Source organism: Stomoxys calcitrans, chromosome 5 (assembly GCF_963082655.1).
Source record: "Stomoxys calcitrans chromosome 5, idStoCalc2.1, whole genome shotgun sequence".
Taxonomy (NCBI): Eukaryota; Metazoa; Arthropoda; class Insecta; order Diptera; family Muscidae; genus Stomoxys; species Stomoxys calcitrans.
Window position 1 is genome coordinate 142,041,484 of NC_081556.1, and position 20,799 is coordinate 142,062,282.

General features: G+C 37.4%; 1 protein-coding gene across 4 annotated transcripts in view; it reads left to right on the plus strand.

Annotated features, from left to right (window-relative positions):
- Positions 1-20,799, plus strand: part of LOC106086991 (uncharacterized) — a 176,036-nt gene that overhangs the window by 93,132 nt on the left and 62,105 nt on the right. For all 4 annotated transcript variants that reach the window (XM_059370560.1, XM_059370562.1, XM_059370561.1 and 1 more), the window contains exons 3-5: positions 17,473-17,641; positions 18,717-18,955; positions 19,080-19,243. In XM_059370560.1, the coding sequence (XP_059226543.1) occupies positions 17,473-17,641; positions 18,717-18,955; positions 19,080-19,243 (572 nt within the window). The remainder of the gene's footprint in view (positions 1-17,472; positions 17,642-18,716; positions 18,956-19,079; positions 19,244-20,799) is intronic.

Below are 20,799 nucleotides of genomic sequence, written 5' to 3' on the forward strand. Positions count from 1 at the left end.
GATAAAGAGTATGAACTTCGCACTTAGACTGGTTGATGGCGCTTGTGCATATAGATAAATGAGAATTATCTCAGAACGTGCTGCAAGCAAAATTCTGTTCTCAATGGTATGCAGTTTGCGTCGTTTGCATTTTTCAAATATGCATTGTTTCCTTTTTCATGAAGGAAACTATGACATAATGGGTGTGTATAGGGTTTCGGCAGTCGTAGCATCCAATATGTTTATCTTTCTTCCTTTTATTTCTTTTCTTTTTGATGTAAATTTGATTTTTTTTTTTCGGCAGAGCTGCTTGCTTTAAACAAATATAAAATAATTACCGACACCTATAAGCTTGACATTTGCTGCCAAATTTTCAGAGCACAAAAATTTCTCCTCTCTTTGGTCACTGTGGTGAAAAATATTGAGTAGCCGTACTACAATCATTGAGGCGAATTAGATGGTGGTGAAAATAGTAGAAACAGGAGATAGGTGAAAGAGCAGATAATACATGAAGATCGAAGGTGGGTGAGAGCCAATTATAATATTTAGCACTTCGTTGTTGTTATAATTGATGTAATTGCTTAGCATGTATTTATGGTGAATTGGTTCTCAGGTGTTTGCATTTACATTAGACTAGGGTCGTGCTATATACTCAATGAACATGGCCTTACGCCTCTTTTGTAACTGTGTTGAAAAAATTTGAGTGGCCGTACTACAATCATTGAGGTGAATTTGGTGGTGGTGAAAATGGTAAAAACCGGAGATAGGTGAAAGAGAATATAAAACATGAAGATCGAAGGTGGGTGGATGAGAGCCAATTATATTATTTAGCACTTCGTTGTTGTTGTTGTTGGAATTGAAGTTTTTCCTTGGCATGTGTCTATGGTGAATTGGTTCTCAGGTGTGCATTTACATTAGGCTAGGATCGTGCTATACACTCAAGGAACATGACTTAAAGCCTGACCTTCGATTTTCTTGTCTAATTCTGATAAAATTCAATATACATATTCATTACCCGAAATATTAGTGATTTCTTCCTTATCGAATTGTTAAGGGGCAAATTCGCAGTATTTCCTTTAAAATTATTGACAAAATTGTTTACCAAAAATTTAAATTTAAATTTTTTGTTTTTCATTCGTTTAACTTTCTAAGACACTAAATAACGACTTGCCATATATTACGGTGTCCAGTTAAATTTGCCTCCTTTTTAATTATTTTTTTTTAATGTCAAATAATATTTTTGTTTACATTTTTTGCAAAATCTCATTTTAGGATTCGCACTGAATTTATTTGAAAAATGTATTATATTCGACTTTTATCACCGCTAATGATATGTTGCGTCATTTTTTATTAATTGCCACTTGCCAGCATCCAGGTGTCTAATTAATTTTTATTACCCAAAATACCGCTAAACTCATCAACGATATTAGATTGAATGTAAACGCAAAGTGCGATGGATACTAGACGACTTGCTTTTTATACCCACTACCATAGGGTGAGGGGTATACTAAGCTAGTCATTCCGTTTGTAACACCTTGAAATGTTGATCTAAGACCCCATAAGGTATATATATTCTTGTTGGTCTCGACGTTCTGAGTCGATATAGCCATGTCCGTCCGTCCGTCTGTCGAAATCGCGATAGCGGTCAAACGCGTGCAGTTAGCCGCTTGAAATTTTACACAGATACTTAGTATCAATGTAGCTAGTTGGGGATTGCAAATGGACCATATCGGTTCAGATTTGGATATAGCTCCCATATAAAGCGATCTGCCGATTTAACATCTTAAGCCCCTGGAAGCCCCAATTTTGTTCTATTTGACTGAAATTTTGAATGTAGTGTTCTGTTACGACTTCCAACAGCTTCGCCAAGTACGCACCAAATCGGTCTATAATCTGATATCTTATATATAAAATTCTATTTGTGTTTGTCGGTTTGTTTGTTTGTTCCGTATAGACTCAAAAACGGCTAAACTGATTACCTTGAAATTTTCACAGATTGTATAGGTTGGTCTGGAAGGAAACATAGGCTATATAATTTTTTGATATCGGGAGGGGGGCGGACCCTCCCCCTTACCCCAAAAGTACTACTCAAAAATAAAAGCGGACCGATCGGGACAATATGGGATTCAAATGAAAAATATTCAAGAGTAGAATACGAATTTTATAAAAAAAAAGTTGGGTCCAAGTAGCTGGGGGGCCGCCCAAGCCCCAAAACCCCTTAAAATATGTTTATTTGACGATCATGACAATATGGGTCTCAAATGAAAGGTATTCGGGAGTAGATTACGAATATGGTCACGAAGTAGGAAAAGCCTTTATAATTTTTTGATAACGAAAGGGGGCGGACCCTCCACCGTTACCCCAAAAACATAACCCAAAATCAAAAGTGGACCGATAAGGACAATATGGGTATCAAATGAAAAGTATGCGGGAGTAGATAACGAATCTGGCATACATATTCATGTCGAAGTATAGAGGGTCACCCCACCCCCACAAAAACCCCCAAAATGGGCAAATTAGCCTCGGTTTTGGACTCAGTTTGTTTGTTCCGTATCGACTGAGAAACGGCAGAACCGATTTTCTCCAAATTTTCGCATATTGCGTGGGTTGGAAATAAAGGCTATATAATTATTCGGTATCGAATGGGGGACGGATCCTCCCCCTTATGCCAAAAACACAACCCAAAATCAAAAGTGGACCAATCGGGACAATATAGGTATCAAATGAAAGGTATTGGAGAGAAGAATACGAATATGGTATTAAAATGTACGTCTAAGTACCCATCGGGCCGCCCCAACCCCAAAACTCCCCCAAACGGACATATTGGACGTTCATTGCAATATGGGGCTCAAATGAAAGGTATTCGGGAGTGTATTTCGAATCGTGCATACAAAATCAGATCGAAGTATAGGGTGTCACGCCACCACTCAAAAACGCCATTAGACCCATTATGACTATAGGATACTTGGCTGAACCGATTTTGTTAAAAATTTCCTAGATTCTGTACGTTTGTCTGGAAGGAAATGTAGGCTATATAATTTTAAGATATCGGGTGGTGGCGGACCCTCGCCCTTACCCCAAAAACTCCACCCATATCCGAAAGTGGTCCAAGGGCATAAAATGAAAGGTATTGAAGATCAGAAAACGAATATGGTATTATAATTTGGGTCCAAGTATCCGGCGGGGCCCCCCAACCCAAAACACCTCTAAACAGATATATTCGAAGTTCATGTCAATATGAAATTAAAGAGATTTGAAAGTGTAGCAGGAATTTCATTTAGATGTTCTCGCAAGGATTCGAACGCGTTTAGCGTCATAGGCTACAAGGGCACGAATTCGATATCCGCATTCAGGGCGAAGTGTCCCCACCCTAGAAAGATATTAAAGAGTTAAGGAAGGCACAGAGGAGCGGGCCCGGGCTAGTAACTCATATATAAACCGATCTCAGGATTTGTCTTCCTGAGTCCTTACAAGCCCCAATTTTTGTCCAATTTGGCCGAAATTTTGCATGTAGTGTTCTGTTATGACCTCCAACAACTGTGTCTAGTACGGTTGAAATCGGTCAAGAACCTGATATAGCTCCCATATAAACCGATTTCAAGATTTGACTTCTTGAGCCCCTACAAGCCACAATTTTTGTCCAATTTGGCCGAAATTTTGCATGTAGTGTTCTGTTATGACTTCCAATAACTGTGCCAAGTACGGCCCAAATCGGTCTATAACCTGGTATAGCTCCCATACACACCGATCTCCAGATTTGACTTCTTGAGTCCTTACAAGCCGCAATTTTTGTCCGATTTGGCTGAAATTTTGTATGCGATGTTTCGTTACGTCTTCCAACAACTGTGCCAAGTACGGTCTAAATCGGTTTATAACCTGATATAGCTCCCACATAAGCCGGTCTCTCGATTATCCTTATTCGGTTCCTAGAAGCTTTTTTTTACCCCCAAAATGGGCACATTAGCCTCGGTTTTGGACTCAGTTTGTTTGTTCCGTATCGACTGAGAAACGGCAGAACCGATTTTCTCCAAATTTTCGCATATTGTGTAGGTTAGAAACAAAGGCTATATAATTATTCGGTATCGAATGGGGGACGGATCCTCCCCCTTATGCCAAAAACACAACCCAAAATCAAAAGTGGACCAATCGGGACAATATAGGTATCAAATGAAAGGTATTGGAGAGAAGAATACGAATATGGTATTAAAATTTACGTCTAAGTACCCATCGGGCCGCCCCAACCCAACGGACATATTGGACGTTCATTGCAATATGGGGCTCAAATGAAAGGTATTCGGGAGTGTATTTCGAATCGTGCATACAAAATCAGATCGAAGTATAGGGTGTCACGCCACCACTCAAAAACGCCATTAGACCCATTATGACTATAGGATACTTGGCTGAACCGATTTTGTTAAAAATTTCCTAGATTCTGTACGTTTGTCTGGAAGGAAATGTAGGCTATGTAATCTTTAGAAATCGGGTGGTGGCGGACCCTCGCCCTTACCCCAAAAACGCCACCCATATCCGAAAGTGGTTCAAGGGCACAATAAGGGTATCAAATGCAAGGTATTAGAGAGCAGAAAACGAATATAGTATTAAAATTTGGGTCCAAGTATCCAGGGTACAAGTATCAACCCCAAAACTCCTCTAAACAGATATATTCGAAGTTCATGCCAATATGGGACTCAAATGAAAAGTATTAGGCAGTAGATTACAAATATGGCATAAAACATTAGGTCCAAGTAATGGGAGGTCGCCCACCCCCAAATGGGCATATTAGCCGACCATGGCTATATGGGGCTGAAATTAAAGAGATTTGAAAGTGTAGCACGAATTTCATTGAGATGTTCTCGCAAGGATTCGAACGCGTTCAGCGTCATAGGCTACAATGGCAAGAATTTGATATCCGCATTCAGGGCGAGAGTTAAAGAAGGCACAACGGAGTGGGCCCGATTCGGCTGGTAACTCATATATGAAACGATCTCCGGATTTGTCTTTATGACTCCTTACAAGCCCCAATTTTTGTTCGATTTGGCCGAAATTTTGCATGTAGTGTTCTGTTATGACTTCCAACAACTGTGCCTAATACGGTCGAAATCGGTCTATAACCTGATAAAGCTCCCACATAAACCGACTCCCGATTTGACTTCTTGAGCCCTAATAAGCCGCAATTTTTTTTCGATTTGGTCGAAATTTTGCATATGGTGTTCCATTAAAACTTCCAACAAGTGTGCCATGTACAGTTCGAATCGGTCGGTATCCTGATATAGCTCCCATATAAACCGACCTTCCGATTTGACTTCTTATGCCCCCATAAGCCACAATATTCGTCCGAATTGGCTAAAATTTTGCAAAAAGGGTTCTGTTATAGCTTCCAACAACTTACCCAAATACAGACCAAATCGATCTATAACCTGATGTATCTCCCATATAAACCGATCTCCCGATTTGACTAATTGAGCCCCTGGAAGACACAATTTTTGTTCGATTTGGCTAAAATTTCGCAAATAGCGTTCTGTTATGACTTCCAACAACTGTGCCAAGTACGGTTCGAATCGGTCAGTAACCTAATATAGCTCCAATATAGACCGATCTCCCGATTTGACTTCTTGAGTCCTTACAAGCTGCAATTTATGTCCGATTTGGCTGAAACTTTGCATGTAGTCTTCTGTTGTGACTTCCAACCACTGAGCCAAGTATGTTTCGTTACGGTCTAAATCGGTTTATAACCTGATATAGCTCCCACATAAGCCGGTCTCTCGATTATCCTTATTCGGTTCCTAGAAGCTTTAATTTTTACTGGTTTGACAGAAGTTTGGTATGCTCTTCATCTAAATTTAGTTTCCATGAATTCTTAACAAAATCCATGGTAGTGGGTCCCCAAGATTCAGCCCGGCCGAACTTAGCACGTTTTTACTTGTTTTGTTGTTGTTGTTGTTAGTCTCACATTAGCTTAGCAACATTCTGAAAAGGCCAGACAACACACACATTTGAGAAGATTAAAGTAAGCAGATTCGATTTTTGTTTTCTTCTTGTCAAATTCAAACAAAAATTAGTTCCACCATTGAATGTGAGTTAGATTGTGTGTGTTGAGAAGCAGATTTTTTCCCTGATTTCCTATCCAATTATTGTTATCATTAACTTCTAAGAGCTACAGATTACGCCTTAGAGGCAATAATAAGTCTCCCTCAAAACAAAACTTAAGTGCTTATTTTACCAGACTGGGGCGGGTATGTGAATAAATCTGGCTGGAATTTTTTTAATGATTTTTTTTTTGTTTTCATTCCGATACGCTGATAACCTGTTTGGCATCTTGTTGATAAAAAAGAATTAAAAACACCATGTGCATAAATTGTTTGGGTATATTTTTTTTTTTGTTTGCTTTCCATGTCTGGCTGGGTATTTGGGTTTACTCTTCCAATGAATTTTGAATAGAAATTAAGCATAAATTATTCTACAGGGTGGCTGATGAAAGCCGCTACCAAAAAAAATGTAATAACTTTTTTTCTATTTAATAATAATAATTTAATAATTAATTTAATTAATTAATTAATTAATTTAATTAATAATAATTTAATAATTAATTTAATAATTTAATTTAACATGAATAAAAGAAAAATGTATTCCATACACCGAAAAAAAAATGTAGCAATATTCATCATTGTAGCAATATTCATCAGCCACCCTGTATAACAGTTTTAAAATTTAATTTATTATACCCACAACCGAAGGATGGGGGTATATTCATTTTGTCATTCCGTTTGCAACACATCGAAATATCCATTTCCGACCCTATAAAGTATATATATTCTTGATCAGCGTAAAAATCTAAGACGATCTAGACATGTCCGTCCGTCTGTCCGTCTGTCCGTCTGTCTGTTGAAATCACGCTACAGTCTTTAAAAATGGAGCTATTGAGCTGAAATTTTGCACAGATTCTTTTTTTGTCCATAAGCAGGTTAAGTTCGAAGATGGGCTATATCGGACTATATCTTGATATAGCCCCCATATAGACCGATCCGCCGATTTAGGGTCTTAGGCCCATAAAAGCCACATTTATTATCCGATTTTGCTGAAATTTGGGACAGTGAGTTGTGTTAGGCCCTTCAATATTCTTCGTCAATTTGGCCCAGATCGGTCCAAATTTGGATATAGCTGCCATATAGACCGATCCTCCGATTTAGGGTCTTAGGCCCATAAAAGCCGCATTTTATATCCGATTTGGATGAAATTTGGCACAGTGAGTTGTGTTAGGCCCTCCAACATTCTACGTCAATTTGGCCCAGATCGGTCCAAATTTGGATATAGCTGCCATATAGACCGATCCTCCGATTTATGGTCTTAGGCCCATAAAAGCCACATTTATTATCCGATTTTGCTGAAATTTGGGACAGTGAGTTATGTTAGGCCCTTCGACATTCTTCGTCAATTTGGCCCAGATCGGTCCAAATTTGGATATAGCTGCCTTATAGACCGATCCTCCGATTTAGGGTCTTAGGCCCATAAAAGCCGCATTTTATATCCGATTTGGATGAAATTTGGCACAGTGAGTTGTGTTAGGCCCTTCAACATTCTACGTCAATTTGGCCCAGATCGGTCCAAATTTGGATATAGCTGCCATATAGACCGATCCTCCGATTTATAGTCTTAGGCCCATAAAAGCCACATTTATTATCCGATTTTGCTGAAATTTGGGACAGTGAGTTGTGTTAGGCCCTTCAACATTCTTCGTCAATTTGGCCCAGATCGCTCCAAATTTGGATATAGCTGCCATATAGACCGATCCTCCGATTTATGGTCTTAGGCCCATAAAAGCCACATTTATTATCCGATTTTGCTGAAATTTGGGACAGTGAGTTGCGGTAAGCCCTTCGACATCCTTCGTTAATTTGGTCTAGATCGGTCCAAATTTGGATATAGCTGCCATATATACCGATCCTCCGATTTATGGTCTTAGGCCCATAAAAGCCACATTTATTATCCGATTTTGCTGAAATTTGGGACAGTGAGTTGCGTTGAGCCCTTCGACATCCTTCGTCAATTTGGCCCAGATCGTTCCAAATTTGGATATAGCTGCCATATAGACCGATCCTCCGATTTATGGTCTTAGGCCCATAAAAGCCACATTTATTATCCGATTTTGCTGAAATTTGGGACAGTGAGTTGCGGTAAGCCCTTCGACATCCTTCGTTAATTTGGTCTAGATCGGTCCAAATTTGGATATAGCTGCCATATATACCGATCCTCCGATTTATGGTCTTAGGCCCATAAAAGCCACATTTATTATCCGATTTTGCTGAAATTTGGGACAGTGAGTTGTGTTAGGCCCTTCAACATTCTTCGTCAATTTGGCCCAGATCGCTCCAAATTTGGATATAGCTGCCATATAGACCGATCCTCCGATTTATGGTCTTAGGCCCATAAAAGCCACATTTATTATCCGATTTTGCTGAAATTTGGGACAGTGAGTTGCGGTAAGCCCTTCGACATCCTTCGTTAATTTGGTCTAGATCGGTCCAAATTTGGATATAGCTGCCATATATACCGATCCTCCGATTTATGGTCTTAGGCCCATAAAAGCCACATTTATTATCCGATTTTGCTGAAATTTGGGACAGTGATTTGCCTTAGGCCCTTCGACATCTTTCTTCTATTTGGCCCGGATAAGTTCAGATTTGGATATAGCTCCCATATAGACCGATCTCTCGATTTAAGGTTTTGGGCCCATAAAAAGCGCATTTATTGTCCGATGTCGCCGAAATTTGGGACAATGACTTGTGTTGGGCCCTTCGATATTTGTCTTCAATTTGGCTCAGATCGGTCCAGATTTGGATATAGCTGCCATATAGACCGATGTCTCGGTTGACAATGACTTGTACTTATAAGCATTTGGTCTAAATCGGATGATATCTATAGAGCTGCTATGGGGTATAAGGTATGCATTTTTCACTGGATTTTGACGAAATGTGGTTCACATATATACCCGAGGTGGTGGGTATCCAAAGTTCGGCCCGGCCGAACTTAACGCCTTTTTACTTGTTTGTTATTATTTTTATCATTGGGGGGGATATTGGATTAAAACACCTGTAGCGGAAGGCGAGATTTATGTGATTTCGATGACAGCTAAGTAGACAAGACAGTGTAGGTAAAATTTAATTAGCCATATCACGTGTAAGGCAGCTTAGCATAAAGAAATTTTAATGAACTTATACAAAGGAAGCTTTAAAATTTAATCTAACAAACTGGTTATGATTTCCATTTTATTCCATTTCCAACATACATACATTGGGGCACAGCTGTTATAATGACCAATTTTTTTGCAATATTCAATTACTTTTGACAAGATTTCATAAGAAAATAGATACAAAAAACCCCCCATTGACCCATGGCACGATTGATCACTTAAAGTCTAAGAAGACACACTCCCTTCGCACACCCACTCAATCATACTCAACAATTCGCACGCTTGGCCTCAAACAATGAGTACTGAGCAGTCAGTACTCAGAGCAACATTCAAAGCCTCAGAGCACACATACACTTTATTCAGCTATGAGGCATATATTAATGTATGTGTAGATATGTATGTATGCATGTATATTCTTGAGCCAAACATACCACTCTCATTGATCGATTAACCGACTGACCGACTAAACCCCATTGACAAGTGACAGTGTCAAGTACACTTGAACCTCTCCTGGGTGTCCTCGTCTTTTGTGCAAAAAAAAAAAAACACAAAATTATTGTTCACACTCAGCACACGTGTACAAACACGCAATCTTTACATACATATGAATACAACATACGCTCTACATATGTACATATGTGGGCATGATAGTGGGGTGGTGGCAGTGGTGTGTATGAAATTGCATGTGTCATGTAATGGAGTGACATTCTAAGAGATTTTGTGCTTCCCCAACAACAACAACAACAGCCATAACAATAGCAACATCAACGATGGCAACAAATAATAATGACATTTCATTTGTAGAGTTTGCGCATAACAACCACTTTGAGATGAGAAAAGAAAAACACGCACCACAAGAGCCAAGCAAGCAACAATGCCAATGGCACTAACATTAGCAACTGTAGCAGCATATTCATTAAAACATTAATAACAACAACAATAAGCATAGCATGGCAGTAAAATTCCTAGATATGATATGCATAAAATACATACTTAGCACTATACAAACAAATTGTGTGTGAGTTTTAATTAAACAACAAAGAGAATAAAAGCTTTAGAAATGTCATAAATATGCGCTTGCTCTTCTCCATGGTTGGCTGTTGAGTTCATTAACCAGTGTTGCCATATATGGCCTTTAAATAGAACAATCTTTCAAAAATGTCACATTTCTGCTATGGGTGGGCCGTTTGAAGATATGGGTGTCAAATGAAAGGTCTTTGGAAGTAGTATACGAATATGTTGTCCAATTTTGCCCCACCCCCAAACCGACATATAGGTTCCAAGGGACAATAAGGGATTCAAATAAAAGCTCTTTCGGGCAATAGATAACGAATCTGATGTTCAAATTTGGCGACAAGTACCCGGGGCCACCCCGACCAAAAAAATGCCAAACTTTTGTCTGCAACAATCAAAGCTTCTAGGAACCGAACAAGGATGATCGAGAGACCGGTTTGCCTGGGAGCTATACCAGGTTATAGGCTAATTTCGACCGTATTTGGCACAGTTTTTGAAAAACATAACAGAACACTAAATGCTAAATTTCAGCCAAATCTGACAAAAATTGAGGCTTGTTAGGGCTCAAGAAGTCAAATCGGGAGATGGGATTATATGGAAGCTACATCAGGTTATACACCGATTTGGACCACAGTTGGCACAGTTCTTGGAAAATATAACAAAACAACAAATGCAAAATTTCAGCCAAATCGGGAGATCGGATTATATGGAAGCTATATCAGGTTATACACCGATTTGAACCGTACTTGGCATAGTTGTTGGAAGTTATAACAAAGCACTACAAGCTAAAGACAAATCGGACAAAAATTGCGGCTTTCAGGGGCTCTAGAAAACCAAATCGGGATATCGGTTTATATGGGAGCTATATCAGCTTATAGACCGATTTCGACCGTACTTAGTACAGATGTTGAAAGTCATAACAAAACACTACAAGCAAAATTTCAGCCAAATCGGACAAAAATTGTGGCTTCCAGGGGCTCAAGAAATCAAACCTGGAGATCGGTTTATATGGGAGCTATATCTAAATCTAAACCGATATGGCCCATTTGCAATCCCCAACGATCTACATCGATATTAAGTATCTGTGCAAAATTTCAAGCGACTAGCTTTAAGCGTTTGACCTCTATGGTGATTTTGACAGTTCGACGAGCGGACGGCCATGACTAGATCGATTCAGATCGACAAGACGATCAAGAATTTATATACTTTATGGGGTCTTAGACGAATATTTCGAGGTGTTACAAACGGAATGACTAGATTAGTATACCCATATTCTATGGTGGTGGGTATAAAAATAACGACTAACCACACACACACAACACATCGAAGCTATACAGCAAAGCAACCACGTGTGTGGTGTGGTTGGTGATTTTAAGGATTTTAATACCCACCACCGAAAAATGGGGGTATATTGATTTTGTTATTCCGTTTGCAGCACATCGATCGTGATCGTCGTAAAAATCTAAGACGATCTAGCCATGTCCGTCCTTCCGTCTCTCTGTCTGTTGATATCAAGCTACAGTCTTTAAAAATATATATATTGAGCTGAAACTTTGCACTGATTCTTTTTTTGTCCATAAGCGGGTTAAGTTCGAAGATGATCTATATCGAACTATAACTATATTGACCGATCTGACTATTTAAGGTCTTGGGCCCATAAGAACCACATTTATTACCCGATTTTGCTGATATTTAAGACAGTGAGTTGTGTCAGGCCGCTCGACATACTTGTTCAGTTTAGCTCAGATCGATCCAAATATGGATATAGCTACCGATCTCTCGGCCCATAAAAGGCTCATTCATTATCAGATTTCACCGAAATTTGGGTAAGTGATTTGTGTTAGGCCCTTCGACATCTTTTTATTTAATTTGATTCTGATCGGACCAGATTTGGATATAGCTGCCATATAGACCGAACTGCCGATTTAAGGTCTTGGTCCAATAAAAGCCACATTTATTATCCGATTTTTCTAAAATTTGGGACAGTGAGTTGTGTTAGGCCCTTCGATTTGGTTCAGATCGGTGCAGATTTGGATATAGTTGCCATATAGACCATATAGTCTTGGACGGACAAATTTGTGTTTTACTGTTTGGCGTTCTGCTCCACCCCCGAAAAACCCTAGGGAAAAACCGATAGGGGCAAAATGGAGCTAAAATAAAACTCTTTGGGAAAAAAGTGATTGGTGGGGTCGCCCAAACCAATTTGTTATTTTATTTTACTTTTGTTCTGTTTTATATCATTTTATTTTACATCATTTTTTATTTTATTTTATTTTATTTTAATTTTTTATTTTATTTTATTTCATTTTATTTTATTTATTTTTATTTTTTATATCACTTTTATATGGCAACTCTAATTCTAACGGACCTTATTTACCAAAATCGCACACACACGTACTCACACACAATTTATAGCTATGCACATAAAGAGTGCACAACCAACAAAAATATGCAACTCTCTTGCATCATATGTTTCGAAAAGTATAACATCTGTAAAGGGGTCCTACACATACCATTACAAAAAACACATGACTGTTTGCACTAAGTGAGTGTAAAACTTATGACCCCTTAACATGGTATAATATAAGACAAAATTTTATTTTAACGATAAAAAACATAAAATTTAAATGTCAAAATTCTTTTATGAGGAAGCTTGACAATCAAAAGTACAAGTCAGTGCCGCCTACTTCTGTTAAAAGTATAATTACTTTTTTTAGCTTTATGGCTACCATATATCTTCCTAATTTAGGTTCTTGGGGTTACCTTAGTAGTATATTTACTTCAATATCGGTGTTATTTAAATTTCAAACAAGCATTTTTTTAAATACACCATAATAGCTCCCATAGGAATAACAGATTTTCAGATTTACGATTTCTAAGTTTTGCCGCTCCTTCTAGTGACCACAATCCTTTATATAGTTTCTCTAAAATCTATGTTATCTCATGTGAACTCCTTAGGGAAGTCAATGTTGAAGGGTAGTGTGTATAGCAACCAACATTTGCTGCAACATTGACATTTCTCATCCCATATAGACAATCCTTAATACCATTTTGCTGATTAATCTCATTAAACATTAAGGGCCATGACTGACTTTATTGGGTCTCACCCCGAAGTATGCTGAGAAATGAAAAGTGTTCTCTTAACTGTAGAAATACCTTCCCATGTCCATGACAAACCAATGGCAAAGCATATATATAAAATATTTATTGGAAAACATCAACGAACCATTTGTATGGAACTACGACGATAGCCATTAAAGTATGCCATAAACGGCACTCCATTACGAATACGTCATAACAGATTTATTGGGAATGTGCTATGTATACGGCATGGCACACACGTTAAGCCCAACCATGGTGGCAATGACGATGATGTGTGCAAAGAATCTGTTTTCGCTATTAAATAACACTTCATGTTTGTTCGTGCATGCGTGTGCCTTGTGGGTGGGCACAAGATCTGGAGTGAGTGTGAATATGTGCCTACAAACAAATCGGACTCAATAAAAAAAAATATATCTCTTATATAGATCATATATGTTGTTTATACAACAACACTTAAACGAAGGAACATAGAAATAGACAAACATACAATAGCAACAAACAAATAAAAAATAAATAAATTCATCATAAAATTGTAATTGTGTTATTTGTACTCGGAATTGCTCGTATTCGCATTCCTACCGCAATAATGTCAGCGCCAATGGCACCAACAGCAACAACAACAACAAGTGTTCACTCACAGCTTGGTTTTTAGAGAACCCCCCCGGTGGGAATACAAACAATTACTCATGCTCTGGCTTTTGCCTCTGAGTCTGTTGAGAATAACTGCTAAGCCACTGCCATTAGGAGAGTAAAACTACTTTGCCTTGAAACGTGCCATGCCGATTTGTTTGTTGTGTGGTGCTTAGTTCTATAGAAAGTTTTTGCCAAACAATACACCACAGCCACACACACACACACACTCTCATAGCTACTCATACTTGTCTGTACTCAAATATGGACATAAAACTTTCGTTATGTTTTGAAGGATGACAGTTTATGAAACTATAACCCAATATTCTCACTCTACCTCTGTGCGCCCCTCGTTCATGCTGTGATTTTCACCTTCATTTTGAGGTGTTGTTATGTTGCTGGGTGTGAAGTGAGAGAGAGAGAGAGACATTAGGGAGTTCTGTATAATCTAAGGCATTGCTTTGTTGTTTCAACTTTTGTTTACAATGGTTAGAGGCGTCTCTGGCTTAGCGGAAATGAAAGCATTACTAATTCTTAATTAAATGCCATGAAATTTGTTGCAGAAATTTGCATTCAAATGCAAATTGGAAATTTTTGTGATTTCTTTTAAACAATCAATGTTGGCCTTTGTTGGGGGAGGGTTTGGAGCCATTTAGAGGTTATGTTATAAAAATTCCATTAGATGCATAAGGACGTAATGACAATTTAATTGAATATAGGGCAAATGGAAATTTAAAGCAATATTTAAATCAAGTAAGCACGGGTCAAAGTCGGTCGAAGCAGACCTTTTGATACCCTACAACACATTGGATATGTAGGCTAAGTCGTTGAATTTAGAATTTTCTTAAATTTGATATGTAGAATTTCGATCAAAATCCGTACATGTTGTAGGAGCCATAGAGCATATCATTGTGCAAAGACCTATTGATGAATGCGTTAGCAAAGGCATTAAAAGTGAAAATCAGGGGAATCATATATATCGGAGTTATATCTTAAACTGAACAAATTTCTATGAAACTCATCTGTCACCAGAAGAGTTATAAGAGAAACCTTCGTGCCAAATTTAGTGAAGATAGTTGAATCGAAATCGGATTAATCTCAGCAAAAACTAGATAAGCACATGTCATTACAAACTGGCATACCAGTAACCAAATTCTTGTTACTCGTAGGAATACCTAATAATGGGTTACCTATAATGAGTAAAATAATTACTTATTGGTAATAAGAAGTAAAAGAATACCCAAAAATTAAGCAATAAGAAAAAAAATTGAAAACGAAAAGAATTCTGTTAAATCTTAAAGTAATTAACGAATCGGAAAAGAATTGCGCCCTCTAGAGGCTCAAGAAGTCTATTCGGGAGATTGGTTTATGTGGCGGCTATATCAGGCTATGGATTGATTTAGACTATACTTGGCACAGTTGTTGGAAGTCATACCACAACACTTCATGCTAATTTTCAGTCAAAGCGGTTAAGAATTGCGCCATCGAGAAGCACTAGAAGTCAAGACCCAAGATCGGTTTATATGGCAGCTATATCAGGATATAGACTGATTTTTACCATACTTAGGACAATTGTTTGAAGTCATACCAAACCAACTTATGCAAAATTTTAGCCAAATTGGATAGGAATTGCGCCCTCTAGAGGCTCAAGAAGTCTAATCGGGAGATAGGTTTATATGGCGGCTATATGAGGCTATAGACTTATTTAGACTATAATTGACACAGTTGTTGGGAGTCATGCCACAACACCAAGTGCCAAATTTCAGCCAAATCGGCGCAATTCTTAGCGCCCTCTAGAAGCTCAAGAAGTCAAGACCCAAGATCGGTTTATATGGCAGCATTACCAAAACATGGATCAATTCGACCCATTTACAATCCCAACTGACCTACACTAATAAGAAGTATTTGTGCAAAATTTCAAGCGCCTAGCCTTACTCCTTTGAAAGTTAGCGTGCTTTCGACAAACGGACGGACGGACATGGCTAGATCGTTTTAAAATGTCATGACGCATATTTCGAGGTGTTACAAACGGAATGACGAAATTAGTATACCCCCATCCTATGGTGGAGGGTATTAAAAACTGAATTCGTTAAAAAATAAAATTCGTTATTTTTGAAAAGTAGCTTTCACTGAATCTAAGCCAGTATTTTGGATGATTTTTTACATTTGAAAATAATTCATTACTTTGCAACATTTAGTATGTTTGCGGGTATGTCATTATTTTAAAGCAATAAGTGTTAATAAATCGAAGCTATTATTTTCCATTCTTCAGTATGTTTAGAGGTATGACATTATTTTTAGCACTTCAGTATTTGTACGAAGAATTCATAATTTGTCATTTGGTGATAAATTTACTCTGAGGCACTTTCTTTGAAGGTCATGTCCAGTTAAAGTATTATTGCGGATATATCTACAAGTAAGTGGTTACAGAATCTTGTTTCGGGTTACCCACTCACCTACCTGGATATGTGATTTTTTGCTGGGAACATATACTTGGGAGCTTTATCCTAATCAGAACCGGATTTTTTCCAATTTCAATAGGGTTCGTCTGTAGGCCCAAGAAAATTCTTGTACCAAATTTGAAGACGATCGGATGAAAATTGCGACCTGTAGTTTGCTACACAAATTAACATGGACAGACAGACAGATAGGCGGACATAGTTAAATCGAATCAGTAAGTGATTCTAAGTCGATTTGTATGCTTATCAATGGGTCTATCTCTCTTACTTCTGGATGTTACAATCAAATTCAGAAGTACGGTTTAAATCGGTCAAGAACCTGATATAGATCCCATATTAACCGATCTCTCAATTTGACTTCTTGAGCCCCTGGAAGGCTCAATTTTCATCCGATTTGGCTGAAGTCTTGCATAAATTATTCTTTTATGGCTCCCAATAACGGAGCCTAGTACGGTTCAAATCGGCCAAGAACCTGATATAGCTGCCATATATACCAATCTCCCGATTTGACTTCTTATGCCCCTAGAAGCCACAATTTTTGTCCGATTTGGCTGAAATTTTGCACATATTTTTCTGTTATGACTCTCAACAACTGTGCCAAGTACGGTTCAAATTGGTCAAGAACATGATATAGCTCCCATATAAACAGATCTCCCCATTAGACTTCTTGAGCCCTTACAAGCCGCGATTTTTTTACGATTTGGGTGAAATTTTTCATATAGTGTTCTGTTATGATTCTCAACAACTGCGCCAAGTACGGTCCAATTCGGTCAATAACTAGATATAGCTCCCATATTTTAGCAGAAACCATGGTAGTGGGTTCGCAAGATTCGACCCGACCGAACTTAGCACGCCTTTTCTTGTTTCTTTAAAATCAAATTTTGTAAAATATTTTGGAGAAACTTTTTGAAGAAATTAGATTTTAACAATATTTCTAAGTAATGCATATTCAATTTTAACAAGATGTTTCTTAAGCATCAAATTTTGGCAAATTTTTTGATGAAAATCCAATTTGAATTAACTTTTGGTTGTACATTTTCTATATGATTATACTATTCAACTTTAAGTAACATTTTCTCTTTTCCTTTTATCTCGTTTTAGACTCTTACGTCGTGATAGCGAAGATTCCTCTGTTCGATGCTCGTACTGTTCTGTACTAAATGTCAACGAGAACGATTTAAGGAGATCCTTTGAAAACACCTGCACCGACTCATTGGTAACAGCTTTTGATGATGAGGCTTTACTAATATGCGACCAAGGAAACGAAATGGCAAGCACAAAGGTTTATTTAATACATTTAGGGCGTGGCTAACTAACACCCCACATGCCATCTCATGCCTATGCTAAATCTCCGCTCTAAGCATGTAGACAATAGCTTGATGTTGACAATGCTGCATGTGGGCCGATGTATCATCAAAGCAAAGCACATGTCATCATCAATCTGTCCACTTTGGAATAATTCATCCATTATATCTCTGGCATATATATGTATCTGGGACAACTCAACATGGGGTGGTCAATCACAGTTCAACGCACCTACTGTCACTCATCTCACCTAACACACACACATCACCTGTATTCGCCACTTCTCTATCAATCATCACATCTTCATCTTCATCTGCATAAATTTTATTTTCAATTTGTCAATAATACATCATTTCTACATACATAACACAACAGACTAAGTACAGTGTGCGAAATTTATCTATACTTAATTAATTAGTTTGATAAATATGCTTATTAACATACCTTTTTTGAAAAAGAGCGCTTAGTACATTTCATGTCAAACACTTTGTATGGCATGTCATATTTAAAGCTATTCAGAATTAGTACACCTGCTTACAACAACCGTAATACGAGTTATTTGTTCTAAACACTCGCACTCACATACCCCCGTTGACAGGCATTCATTCATTCATTCATCATTTTTGCACCACACACAATGTCAATTTCCCCAAACTACCCAATCAACTCACTCCCACTGCCCCCTTCAAAAACCCCCCCATTGAAACACGGAACATTTCACTTTGCCTCTTTATTAGTTTAAATTCTTTAGATAGACTGCAGTTTTGTATAAACATTTCGTTATAAACACGTAATGTTTACATTACAATATGTATGCAAGTGTATGTTTGCATGTACTTGCTTGCGTATGTGTGTGTGTTGGGTACACATCAACTATGAATAGGTAGTTGTTTGTTTATAAACAAATTGCATTGCATTATTTATTAAAACAATATTTATTCACCATATATTGATTTGTTACTATTTCTATTTCTGATGTGTGTGTTTCTTGGTGTCTTGTTTTTCTATTTTCGTTTTCAATTCGCTGGCCGCGAGCGCAGGTTCACTTTGATGACGTATCGTTGTATGGGACTCCGAAAGAGGAGCCAATGCCTTCCATCCCCATTGTTTCGGAAAAAGTTTCAGCGAATTTCTTAAAAAGTCAATTGCAATCATGGTTTCAACCGACCGACAATCGGTTGGCTATGAAATTATTTGGCAGCCGCAAGGCTTTGGTCAAAGAAAGAATACGTCAGAAGACTTCCGGACATTGGGTTATTCACCCATGCAGTTCATTCAGGTGAGATATACCAACACCCCACATATAAAAATGTAATGAATTGCAAAAAAAAATTAATTAAAAATTAATATAATTCAAATTCATTGACAAACTAGCCAAAAAAAAATTCTCCTTTACTTCACAGGTTTTATTGGGACCTTTGTATGCTTTTATTATTAGTAGCAAATCTTATTATCCTGCCAGTCGCAATATCATTCTTCAACGATGATCTAAGCACAAGATGGATTGCCTTTAACTGCCTAAGTGATACTATTTTTTTAATAGATATTGTAGTCAATTTTAGAACAGGTAAAGTACTAAAAACAAAAAACATCTACAAAACCAACATCTTTTACATACTTTTAAGCAATCAAAAACCAACTCTTCCAAAATCTTCCTTTTATTCAGCCAGGCTGAATTAAAGATTTCTTATAGAAAACCTTACTCAGCCAGGCTGAATTAAAGTTTTCTTATAGAAAACCTTACTCAGCCAGGCTGAATTAAAGTTTTCTTATAGAAAACCTTATTCAGCCAGGCTGAATTAAAGTTTTCTTATAGAAAACCTTATTCAGCCAGGCTGAATTAAAGTTTTCTTATAGAAAACCTTATTCAGCCAGGCTGAATTAAAGTTTTCTTATAGAAAACCTTATTCAGCCAGGCTGAATTAAAGTTTTCTTATAGAAAACCTTATTCAGCCAGGCTGAATTAAAGTTTTCTTATAGAAAACCTTATTCAGCCAGGCTGAATTAAAGTTTTCTTATAGAAAACCTTATTCAGCCAGGCTGAATTAAAGTTTTCTTATAGAAAACCTTATTCAGCCAGGCTGAATTAAAGTTTTCTTATAGAAAACCTTATTCAGCCAGGCTGAATTAAAGTTTTCTTATAGAAAACCTTATTCAGCCAGGCTGAATTAAAGTTTTCTTATAGAAAACCTTATTCAGCCAGGCTGAATTAAAGTTTTCTTATAGAAAACCTTATTCAGCCAGGCTGAATTAAAGTTTTCTTATAGAAAACCTTATTCAGCCAGGCTGAATTAAAGTTTTCTTATAGAAAACCTTATTCAGCCAGGCTGAATTAAAGTTTTCCTATAGAAAATCTTATTCAGCTGGGCTGAATTAAAGTTTTCTTATAGAAAACCTTATTCAGCCAGGCTGAATTAAAGTTTTCTTATAGAAAACCTTATTCAGCCAGGCTGAATTAAAGTTTTCCTATAGAAAATCTTATTCAGCTGGGCTGAATTAAAGTTTTCTTACGGAAAACCTTATTCAGCCAGGCTGAATTAAAGTTTTCTTATAGAAAAGCTTATTCAGCCAGGCTTAATTAAAGTTTTCCTATAGAAAATCTTATTCAGCTGGGCTGAATTAAAGTTTTGTTTTAGAAAACCTTATTCAGCCAGGCTGAATTAAAGTTTTGTTTTAGAAAACCTTATTCAGCCAGGATGAATTAAAGTTTTGTGTTAGAAAACCTTATTCAGCCAGGCTGAATTAAAGTTTTCTTATAGAAAATCTAATTTAGCCAGGCTGAACTAAAGTTTTCTATTATTCAGCCAGGCTGAGTTAAAGTTTTCTCATGGAAAACCTCAATCAGCCAGGCTGAATTAAAGTTTTCTTATAGAAAACCTTATTCAACCAGGCTGAATAAAAGTTTTCTTATAGCAAACCTTATTGAACTAGGCTGAATTAAAGTTTTCGTATAGCAAAACCTTTTTTAAAAAAGTACCCTTGTACTAAAAGGTACCCCTGGACTAAAATAGTACCCTTGTATTAAAAAAGTGCCCTTGTACTAAAAACTGTCCTTGTACTTAAAAAGTACCCTTGTGCTAAAAAAGTATCCTTGTACTAAAAGAGTACCCTTGTACTAAAAAG